General features: G+C 42.4%; 1 protein-coding gene across 1 annotated transcript; it reads right to left on the reverse strand.

The window, feature by feature from the left end:
* Positions 1-1,096: 1,096 nt before the first annotated feature.
* anxa13 (annexin A13) lies at positions 1,097-9,022 on the reverse strand. Its single transcript, XM_047568212.1, has 11 exons — positions 8,828-9,022; positions 7,811-7,886; positions 7,632-7,726; positions 7,372-7,542; positions 7,257-7,290; positions 4,701-4,780; positions 4,430-4,498; positions 4,253-4,354; positions 4,028-4,103; positions 3,682-3,794; positions 1,097-2,960 (listed from the first exon to the last, which is right to left on the reverse strand). The coding sequence occupies exons 1-11, from the start codon at positions 9,005-9,007 to the stop codon at positions 2,841-2,843; spliced, it is 1,116 nt and encodes a 371-aa protein (XP_047424168.1). The 5' UTR covers positions 9,008-9,022; the 3' UTR covers positions 1,097-2,840.
* Between the last annotated feature and the right edge of the window lie 3,390 nt (positions 9,023-12,412).

Below are 12,412 nucleotides of genomic sequence, written 5' to 3' on the forward strand. Positions count from 1 at the left end.
ATTTTTTTTAATTTTTTTTTTTATCTAACTAACTTGCATGTCTTTAGAGGGTGGGAGGAAGCCAGAGTACCTAGAGAGAACCATTAGAGAACCCACGCAGGCACAGGGAGAACATGGAAAGCTGTGATGTCGTTGTCGTGCGATGGTCGGCGACGTTACATTAAAAAAATAAAATAAAATAAAATAATAAGAAAATAGGGGGGCGTATGTCCATGCAGCCTACCGACAGAGAAATGGGTGAACGAGCCCTGTCAGTGGTCGGAGGTGACAAACCGGACATTTACTCTTACCTCATTGGGTAATGTATGACACCTGTCATCAATTCATTCGTTCGTGGAGGTAACTCAGCAACCCCTGAAACGTACAACTAATGTTGCGTTATGCATTAGCATTAACATGCAGGCGTGCCACCAGGAATTTTCAATTCAGACTGGAAAATCAATAAAATGGACATATCAAAACTTTTTTACTGCAATACTATATTAATACAATGCAGTGCAATACATAGTAATGCACATGTGTATGCACGTGTTTACGCACAAGTGAGCGCGTGTACATGTGATGCATATGCGCATGGATAGTAATAATTTCTCATGTCCATGGACCTAGCAACTACAGACTCCTCGCTGCACAACTGATGCACTAAGGCCACTTATTTTACTACTATATTTTATTATTATATTACAAAATTATATTTTTAATGATGATGGTTTAATAATTTTTCAGCTATCGTTTGGGGCCTCTGACAGTCAGGGGCGCTTGGAATAGTCCTAAATTTTGGCCTCCAACAATACAGCAAGATGTCATATTGACAGTAAAAGTGTCTATATTTGATCACACGCCCTGTTCAGGAGGTCTCCACAAATAAAATGCATTATCATTATTATTTTTATTATCATTATTATTATTATTGTGTGACTATAGATGATTGTTGGTCTCATTGTGTTGACCCTGTGGCTCTGACCTCATCATTATGTCACATTCTGCTAATTCTGTATGATCTCATAATGTTGTGGGCTCTCGAGATCACTATCAATGCAAAAAACAAACAAACAAACAAATCAGTTAGAATTTGAAGAAACAAAACCCGACATGATGATGTTACATGAAACTTTATTAGCGCTTAGATTAAAACTCTTTGGCTACAGAGAGGCAAACAGCTGATTACTCAGCTTAGTGGGAGTTTAAAAAACAAATCTCAGCTGCCACGAGTAGACACATGAATGACCCACACATCTGGAGGTCCAGATGTTAAATTGCTCAGCTCGCCTAAACATCATTATCAGGTTCCTTTTTTCTACGAGCTATCTAAAACGAAAATAATGCTTTAATATATTAAACACTCTTCTATGTTAGTCAATACAAAATACATATATATCAAGGTGAGGTGTATTCCAATTTGTCGAGGTTTTCTTTTAAGTTGTATAGGATAAAAAAAGGCAAATATATTGTAAATCAATATATCGTTTAATTCGATAAGCAACTGATAAAATATAGAATCTCTTTTTGTGAATCCATTCACATCACATTGCATATCCTTCATGGCGCCAGCGAAGATTCCTTCAGGTCAAACGTTCACATTCCCTCGTTAAAAATCACAAACTTCAAGCCGTACGGTGTGATTGCATTAGTGTGAAACAGCAGTGAGGCATAACAGTCACTGAACTGAGGCATGGAGGGTGAAAAGGTCGATGAATTGCAGCAGGAGGACGTCCTAAAGCTAAGAGACGTCTTATGGTCGTAATGCCGTTATCCAATCAAGCTTTGAACCGCATGATCACGCCAAATTGCTTCGGTGTGATGACAGTTTGCGATGACAGGACAGTTTTGGTGGTTGTTTTCTTTAAACCTGGAGCTTATTTTTATTATTTTTTCAGATTAAAAGATTAATAGGAGAAAAAATGTTTGGAGCTGATCAAATACAGAGCAAGAACGCTATTAACTGTAACCGTGAGACAACTGCAGTGTGAATCAGATGGTGCGTTTGTGCTTGTTTTGGCCGCAGACTTAAAGTGTGTACTGGTACCAGGTCAACAAAATCCATCCATCTATTATCTATCGGACACGGCAGCAGGGGGCTGAACCCAGTTAGTGCTCGGCAGCAGAGTGTGGTAGTCTTTGGACAGGTACAAGACGATTTGGATTTAACCTTACACGACTTTGGTGTGTGGGAGGAAGTCAGAGCACTTGAGGAAATGCCAAGAGAAGATGCAAAGTCCACACAGAAAGATGTGTCTGATATCACGCCGCCAACAAAATAACTTGAGCTAATATCACGACCGGCATCTCTCTGATCTCGGAGCAGCATTTTTCTCGAGGTTAACAGTTGTGGTGTCTGATCTCCTCTCGGTTTTGTGTGTTCAGCTGACCCTACTCCAGCCGCGTAACGCACCTCCACCCTTCCCCTCACGGCTCTCGATCACATTTACGAAAGAATTAAAAACCCGGCTCCCGTGTGACCCACGTGATCACATTACAGTCATGTCAGTTTTCATGTTCTCGCTCAGCACTGGACCACTTCCTTCCATTTTATTCACTGTTAATGATCCAAAAACGATTGAGCATCAAAAACATATTGGTTCTTTAGTCTGAAAGTAGTTAATATAAATGAGCAGTAATCGACTGACTTAGTTTGACTCACTGATGAGTCCGGTTGGAGGGAATCAAGCTCAATGTCTGAAGAAAATTAAAAAATATATATATGGTGAGACACTTACAATCACAGTTTGGACAAGACACGAGACGAGTTAAGGATCCATCACACTCCTCCAACCTCCTGCTCCCTACATTATGTCATACTGAGCACTGTTAGTTAGTTAGAAAGGAAACCTCTCCAGCTCTCAGTGGCAGATCGCCAGGAGGAGACGCTTGAAGTCGCCGCTGCACTCGTCCCTCAGGGCGTCCTTCAGAGACACGTCGTACTTCTCCAGGTACATGTCTTTGATGGTCTCCAAATCGAACTGGTGATAAAGAGAAACACATCAGTGCACGTCAGGCCAAGACTCATCAGTTTACAAGGCGCAAACGTTCAGCGGTAGGTCGACCACGAGTCCCGCTAATCAAACGAGAGCGTAGTTCACATGTATCCAATGTTTTGATGCGCGTTTATTTGATTTTCATTATAAAATTTAAATTAAAATTCAAGACATTTTTCTTTATCAGGGTCGAGAATGAAGGAACGGAACGTTAAAAAACGCTCGATTTTCATTTTCTGTTCCTAAGAATAAAAAATAAAATCGTTAGAAGACAGAAACAAAAAAGCGCCTGTTTCTTCATATTTTGCAACCCTGAAATTACCGTAAAAGCACGAATCATCCAATGTTACGCAACTAATTCTTCGTCGGTTCGTCAGCTGTCCCTTGTCAAAGTTTCTATAATTGTTTCCCGTTTTTCCTACTTCAAATATCAACTCTACAAAATAATCAGAGCGAAGTCATTGTATTTTTGGTATTAGTTTTCATACTATAGGGGTATTGTTTGTTTGACCACTTGTTGGAAGAGGACAGGAATTGATCATGATAACAAGTTTACAGTGGCAATAAAGTGCAAGCTACAAACGAGCGTGTTGTGTCATCAGGCCGGAGTGGACCAGGTGCGATGCAGTAGCTGTCAGGTTGTTGTCAGAAAATGAAGCGCGGAGTCCATTCGGTCGCCTCGGCCGTACCGGGCTCGCCTAATTACCTCAGAGCGGCAAACAATGATGCGAATCAGGGTGTCCTCGTCTGTGCCTGCTCCCTTCATCGCTTTGTTCAGACGCCTGGCGAAGTAGAGCTGTGGGTTCTTAGCGACTCTCACTGTGGGGAGGAAGACAGGCTCCCGTTAGGATCCACTGCAGCTCCTTTAAACCCGATGAAAGTCGGCATGTCGCATGTCTTCTAGCACGTTACTCAGAAACATTTTTACATTTTACATTCTGTCCTCACCGTCTCGTCTCTTACTTCTCGACTGAGTGTTCACTATTCAGGTCACAGTCTGAGTTTGACCCCATCTACGAATCAATGATTAATTCTTTCTATCTGATACTAACCGAGAGCGATGTAGCATTTTTTCAGCGTCCCAGACGTCTCGTTCTCGATGGCATCAAGGATTTCGGTTCCGGAGAGCTGTGGAGAGAGGACAGAAACTGACGACAGGTCCGCGTTTTCTTCTGAACCTACCTACGGGTCCTCACACACTGGGAGTTTTTTAATGGCAGCGGATGACGCTAGCTGAAACTGAGACGTCAGGTCACGCTGTGGACGCGAACACCCACCTGCTCGTATATCTTGAAGGTGGCCTGCAGCTGCAGGTAATTTCTGGAGGCCAGGACGTGGCTGAAGGTGGATTCATCCGTCCCGAATCGGCCCTCGCCGGCCTAATGGTGAAAGAATAGTGATTAACACATGCATCATGGGGATAGAACGAGGATGAATTTAAAATAAAACAGTACCTCAAACAGCGCAGTGGCATCTTGCTCTGCCAGGTCTTCGTCCACCTCGTAAGTCTCGTCTCTGTTGCCCTGGAAGAGGAGCAGGATTAACCTTTTCTTCGTGTGCACGTAACTGTATCTGGGCTCAGATTTGCTAATGAGAGGGAGTCTGGACCGAGGCCAGCGCGTGTGTTCGTAGGCCACAGAGAGGGAGAGTGAGATCAATGTCAGTCCAGAGGCAGATGGCGGGAATTTAGTTACAGGAGCGGAGGAGAAACTCGGGGACGCTTACTTGCATCAGCAGCATGAGAAGGTTTCGGACATCTCCGCTGGTATCGCCCTCGATATCGGCCTCCAGATCACGTTCGTGCACTGAAACGTGACACCAATAAAATAAACATTCATTTCATATCAGTGTCCAGCTTAATAAACCTGTTTTTAACCCCAGAGCACTAACGTTATAAATAGTCAGGTATATTCCCTGATATGATGTACCCGATAACCAATACTTCTCATCAACTTTCATTTTATTTGAAACTATAAAACGTCTCATCACCCGACGTTAGCGTTCTAGGGTTAGCTAGGTTAATAATTGCCCCACATTTCTTATCTAATCTTTCCAGAGTGAGCCCTGTGCGTGCGGTAAATCTCTCTTTCCATTCTCAGACAATAAAAACAAAATCCAACTGTTGTCCTGACATCGCTGCGCACGTAGGAGGGAAACTATGCAGCAAGAAAACTAGATTCACAAGGAACAGACGTCCCTACTTCAGATCACTGTGAATCAGTGTCACCCAGAAACACGATATCTCCAGAAGAAAATATATATTAAGTATTGATAGTACTGCATGAGACGTTTAGTTTCTGTGTGACGCCCTTAGTAGTGTACTGCCTATAGATGGTGGTCAAGCCGCCCCCTCTTTTGCAGGAGTGTTGGCACGGAAACAAAGCAATGAACAGCTGTGGATGGGACAAGCACCCCAACATATTTTATCCACCTAAAAAGATCAATCTCACTTTTAGTATGCGACATTTTAAATTAGATCAGACTTTCCCATCAGGGAACTGAAGTCATTATATTTTTGTCTTCAGTGCCACCAGGCACTATAATCAAAGACGTCACCCATGTGATTCCTAAAGGGACATGTCCCTATAGTTAAAAGCCAGATTTTCATACACAGACCACCTCTACACCACTAGGCACCGCCCACTTTAAATAATTTAGAAATAGGTGAATTGGGGCCGACAATGTGACGTAGAACGCTGCTTACTACTGATTGGTCAGAAAAAAAATCATCACGATGCAGTGCCAGGTACAAACCAGGATGTTATGACTGGAGAGACGGTATTGACTAGTAGTAAGATGCTCACTTTGTTAATAATGACAGGAAAAGCAATGGCGTGGAGCAACCTGGAGGTGAGGGCTTTTCTGTCCTTAAGCAAAAGTACTTTGCATTTGTTTGCATGTGTGGCATTAAAGTACCCAATCTAGAACGCTGCTTATTACTGATTGGTGAACGCTTGCACCTGGGCAGAGGTGTGAGAGATCCTGTGTTTGAACGACCGTCCTATGTCCTATGTTTGACAACAACACTTCTTGCACATGTAATAGACATTAGACTTTATAAATGCACAGATAGTAAATGCAGACATATATGTTGTTGTCGTTGCTCCTTCTGACTGATGCGTGTGTGGCTAAAGCCCGCAAAACCGAGGGGGGTCACTCCTAAGCAATGGAAAAGGTAGTTAAAAAATCTGGTGCGGTGTGGAGGGGTGTATGGAAATCCGGCTAAAAGTGACTAAATTGAGCGAATTCTACAACGGTCAAAGATGTGGAGCATCACACACATACAGGTAACAACACCAGCTGTAACTGAAAGGAGCAACATGCTTAATCACACACTTTAGGCCTTGATATAACCTAAAACAATTGACCAGTGCAAGGAAGTGGGGACGCACTGTCCTTATTTATAGAGTCTATGATTCGGACTGTCTCCCTTTTTAAACCAGCCTCTAGTGGACATTTGAGGAACTGCAGTTCTTGGCAGTCGGGTGTTGCTACTTGGTTTTAAGACATTAATCATTAACTCAGGTCATTAAATAACAGAAACTAATTGTCCAGCAACTCCTTTGTTCTGCAAAGTTAAACATTTTTTGTCATTGTTTTTGTCAAAGAGGTTTGTGTATTTGAAGCAACACGGATTAATACAAGAGACTCCATCAGAAAACGTTGACCAGCAACGAGGAAAAGCAGTGATAATTCTCTAATAAAACACTATATAGACAAAATAAATCTCTTTAGGTCGGTGTCGTTTTAGTTGGTCAGAATACATTTTGCTGCTTTCTACATTCACAGCAGTTCACACTTGGCTTCTGTATCAATAGTCTTTTCTGACGCTGACCACCATCCACTGTGCACTGACTACTTATCAGTGCTTCATACACTTCAAAGAAACCAAACTGTCCCTTTAATTATTCTCACAAACAACCACACACTTGAAACATTGGATGAGAAACCGTGCTCACTGTGTATGATCTGAAACGCCAAAACGCCACAGAGCAATGAAACAAGAAATTACATGTTGGTAAATATAATCGTCGACAATCAGCAGTGTCCGACTGCGAACAGGAAGTCGCAGCAGGATGGGCCTTAACTAAACAACGTGGAGTGGATGTCTCATTTCTACACAGGGACAGAAATATTACAGTAAATAAGAGGTCAGACCAAAATGAGTCACCCTGAGTAATTTCCTCCAGAGTTCACCATACAAAGAAGGGAAGTGTAGAAATGAAGCGCTTGCATTTTCAGGATGAAGTAACTACTGATTTACTACTTTTCATGGCTTACCTTGAAAGTAGCACTCCTTGAACAGGGCAATGTCCTGTCGAAACCACAATGAAGAGTTAGAAACCATTTGTGCTCATTCATCTTTTGACTCACTGACGGCCGGATTGCAGCTTACGGCGTTGGTGGAGGTGCAGAGGATCTCCACCAGGACGTCCTCGTCGGTGCCCGCTCCCTTCATGGCCTTCCTCAGCTCCTTCACGGCGTAGATGACGGGCGGGTCCAGCATGGCGAGGATGGCCTTCTCAAAGTTACCCGACAGCTCCTTCTTCAGCACGTCCACCAGCTCCTGGGCCACATTTTTATTTTAAAAGCGTTAGACATGGGCGGGAACACGAGGAGGAGGAGGAGGAATGGCTTCTTTCTGGTTCCACTCACGTCGTCGTATTTTTCAAAATAGGCCTGTTTTATCTCTTGGCGCTGAGCCGAACTGCGGTTCGCCAGGATGTCGATGATGGCCTGCTCGTCCGTTCCTGAAAAGGCAGACACAACAATAACTCGTTCAAGTTCGGGGACGTTGTATTGTAATTATAAATGGCCTTTTCTGCCAAACCTACCGAGCCCTTTGCAGGCTTTGCGGATGGCCTTGATGTCGGCCATCACGTCGAAATCCTCGTAAGGAAACACGGTGGGCTGAAAAAAAAAAAAAAAGGAGAAATGCAATGACTCTCGTCACAAACAAGGGGCCTTATCAATAATTGTGTAAGCGGGGATTGTGGTGGCAGAGCAAGAGCAGCTGCCAGATTGGGGGAGGGGAGCGTACAATGCATCAGTGGAGGAATTCAGGATCTTTAAACAAACTTGGTGGGGGCCACATGAATGCCAGCAGTTACAAAAGTGGACTGAAAGCTCAACGGGCAGGAGTTCACATCATCACCAGCGGCAAATGTCACATTTGTTTTGCTTTATGAAATGACCGAGGGCTGGATTGAAGCTGATAATTAGACAAATTAGTGGGTTTTTTTGTGTGTGTGTAATTATTACTCCACTTTTATTACCCGTCTGTTCTTTAAAACGCATTTTAGAGTTAGTTTACATAATAACATGATAAAAATGCAACATTTTGAGGTGCATAATACTTCAATCCGCTCTAAATTAATGAATTTAAAGGTGGCAGACATGGAGAGACCCTCCCCCATGAACCGAGAGACGCTCATTCACGTCTAACGGAGCTGTGGTGAATTCCGCAGAGGAGTGGCCCTTTCCTCTGCGTAAAAGCCAGACGCCGTGGCTCGGGGTTGTTTAACGAAACGCTGACATCTCCTCATATTTAAAGAAACATCACATATTAGGAATGCGAACTTTTAACGCTTTCATTTTCTGCAGCGCAGTTTGCTTAAGAGGTTGAAAGGGAGTGAAAACGCTGTGCGCAAAATCGTAAAAAGGCAACAGAAAAAACACGCTTGATAGTAGTTTCCCGCACTGACACAGTATTTGTCGGTAGTATTAATGATTGGGTGGATTATTATCCAAACCGAGCGGCTCGCACTTCGAGGGAAACGCGAGCTGCTCTCGTTTTATTTCTCCAACCACAGCGCATTCACAGACAGAGAGAGAAACGCGATGCCACCTACTTGACAGTTGCCCATTTTTCTTTCTGCGTCGTTTATCCGAGAGGAGATCAGTCGAGGAAAATGGACAGGAGCCGGGTAGGTCTGGTGGATATTTTGTCCTCCTCTGAACAAACTGCGGGCCGGACAGTAGAAACCGGACGGTGACGTCACTACCGACCTCCGCGCCGTCCCGTTAACCATTTCCAATCCACATGTGACGTACACGTCCACGTCCGCGCCCTGTCTGGCCTCTCCGAGTCCTTCTCATTTATACACTACCTGGCCAAAACAAAACTAACAAACAAAATAAATAAAATCGCACTCTAATATTTCGTTGGCCTTTAGCTTTGATTACAGCACTCACTCTCTGTGCCATGTTTCGATAAGGAGCTTCTGTAATGTCACAAGATTTATTTCCATCCAGTGTTGCATTAATTTTTCGGTAGTCAGTTGACCTCATTCCTTGGACAGGCTGGTACAGTAGGTACTAGGCATAACAGGTGCATCACTCCATCTGCCTCTCTTCTTACCCTGATGCCCCATCACTCTGGAACAGTGTAAATCTAGACTCATCAGATCACGTGACCTAATTCCATTGCTCCAGAGTCTAATCTTTATGCTCCCTAGTAAACTGAAGCCTTTTTTCCTGGTTAGCCTCACTAAGGCTACACAGCTGTTCAGTCACAATCCCTTGAGTTCCCTTTCAATTGTATGTGTGTAAATGCTTTTACTTTCACTATTAATCACAGCTGTTGTTATTCTTCGACTTAATTTCACCAAACATGTAAGTGATCACCATGAATCAGGATTTTTTTCCCCCCGACTTTCAGTAGTTTGTGCTTCAGTCTCCTCAGATGTTCTCTCTGCTTGATGCCACTGATTTGATCCTTCTCAAACAGACTAATATCTTGTCCACAACCACAGGATGTGTCTCTCTCCACATGGTTGTTTAAGAAATGAGAAGCTACTCATTGCGTAAATTGGGGTTGAATAACTTGCTGCTAGCTGAAAGATAATCGTCCATGCAGCAATTATCCAAACGGAGGCTTGTACCTATTTTGCTTCAATCCAGGCGGCACATTTTTATACTTAACTGAACAAGGTGGAAGGATTCATAAGTCAGTTTTAAATATAATACAAAAAGTAAAAACATGAATAAAAAGCCTATTGAGGCAGACATGTATATAAAGTATGCAGGGACAGGCCTGTGTGTGTACAGTGACATCTACAAATATTTTTGCCAAACATCATGTGGACAATCACCTTTTGATTGATGGACTCTAATTTGTCCCTGTAATTAACCTCCTGCGTCCTCATATGGGGACGTTAAGTTTTAGGTTTGGCTTCTTCTGCTCCATTTAGACTCATAACTAGATACTAGTTGGTGTAAAAACATGATAGTGGGCTTTTCAGTAGATTCATTCTGCAGCCAATCACATAACAAAAGTGGACGAGGTTCAAAACCTCATGAAATTTTACAGTTGAAAATTTTTTTTTATGCTTATTAACTTTTCTACTTTGTGCAGACGTAACAAATGACTTCGCTAATTAGAAAATACTCATTTGAGGATATTGGGAATTCAATGTTCCGTTTTATATTTTGTTACATATTGGTGACTTTATTATAATATACAGTGAAATAATCCCTGTGTCCACATATGAGGACATATTTTTTTTTTTTCTACCAGTCCAAACATGATGCTTGGATTTTATACTTTTAGGTCCTCAATACCTTGGAGCAATAAAAACAATCATACTAAGCTGAAGCTCAGGTCTCAGGAGGTTAACTTTAATCCTAGAGGTTACTTTTGCACATCACTGATTGTAACATTGGCTCATTTTCACTCTAGTTGTTTAGTTCACAACATGACTGATCAAGCGTGACAATTCATGTCACTGTTTTATGTTGCCACATCACGGAAGAGCAACAATATTCACTTTCTTTTTATTCATTCCATTTAAAAAGAACACATTTCACACTTCTCTCAGTCCGGAGTGATCATAAGACTTCCTGAGCACACTGAGCTTTTGTTGCACCGAACAATGTGCGACTAATAAATGGTGCATTGTCTACCTGTTATGAAGTCCCTGCAGTGTGGAGGCTTTTGGTCCTCCTCCTCTCCTTGCTGCCTTGCTCCCCTCAGAAGAAGAGCTACAGAAGTCAGAGGGGTGATTGGATTTACTTAATTTCAGTCAGAATGTGGTTATTTGAATCTTCTATAAGGAAGAAATTACATTGATATGACAATCTCAACATTAATAACACAATGGCATTTTTAGGACTAAACAATTAGGTATTTGTTTCTCTGTATCTGTGACATCATAATATGTGTTACAACGGTGTAGGTATATGAGGACTGACCAGCTTTCAGGCCCTGATGTTGCTGCGTGTTGTGACAACATCACCCAGTTGAACAATAGCTCAACAAACAGCCGCTACACAACGGATCAAGCGTAACTAAATGTGAGCACCTTGTGACTTGTGTGTGGAAACTTGAAAACGGTGCCTCAAACAGCGTGCCCTTCTTTCCTCGTTTTCCTCGACAGATCAGGGTTCAGCAGACGTCCGCTGACGCCTTTTTTGGATCACAAAAACGTTCAGACTCGCTAAAATAGTTTCTCTCTGCTTATAATTCTCAGTGTGCGTCTGCTGAAAAACCGATTCTCCTACAGTATAATTACCGACGCTGCCTGCCTACACTCTAACCATTGGTATTTCACTGTCCCTTCATTATAATTACTCATCCACTGAAGGAGGAAGCTGCCGCTGCCCTCCACAATAAGACGTAACCCTATAAAAACTACTGTGTGAACTGTAGCAATTAAGAGCATGATAATGTTACACTTACGGAGCCATGTAATTAAAGGGACTAGTCACGTCTCTGCAGAGAATACCGATCAGCCACAGCATTAAAACCACTCAGGAGGAGAAGTAAATAACAGCAATGATAATTAGTGTGATAATACAGAGTTCTGCTGGGAAAAAGTTGAATAAATAGTATGTGTGAGGTGGTTTGCAATGTGGAAATTTTTTTTAATGCTGCACCTGTTCATGTCGCAGCAGCTGAAAAACACAAGACAATTATTTTATCTGTTTTCCTTTTCTCAGTTTATCCTCTTTCTATTAGAATTTGATGCAGAAACATGCAAAATATTTCCAAAAGACGAACGTTATTTGAATTAGAAGGAGTCAGAGAGCTGTCTCGTCTCTGCCACAGTATCGTGTTCCTCATTTCACGGCCGGTGGAAGGTGGAAGAGTAAGGGAGCACTGAGTAAGGGAAACAAAGGCGGCATTCAGGAGCCTCATGCTGTAAAGTCATGCCGCCCCAGGACCCAGACTCACGTTTTGACTTCAAACACAACATTGTTTAGAGTCTGACCAGCTCACACCGTTAACTAACATACAGAGGATTTAATTTCAGACACTGAAAAGACAGAGTTTTACTTTTAAAAACACTGCAGGAGGCAGCGACAGTCTCATTTGCTGACTCAGTTCAAACTAATAATTCTGGTCTTTTGTGTTTTATGTTGTCACAGCACGGAAGAGCAACAATATTCACCTTTTTTTTTTTGATTCATTCTATTTAAAAAGAAGACACTTCTCT

The sequence above is a fragment of the Mugil cephalus genome, chromosome 18 (genome assembly GCF_022458985.1).
Source record: "Mugil cephalus isolate CIBA_MC_2020 chromosome 18, CIBA_Mcephalus_1.1, whole genome shotgun sequence".
NCBI lineage: Eukaryota > Metazoa > Chordata > Actinopteri > Mugiliformes > Mugilidae > Mugil > Mugil cephalus.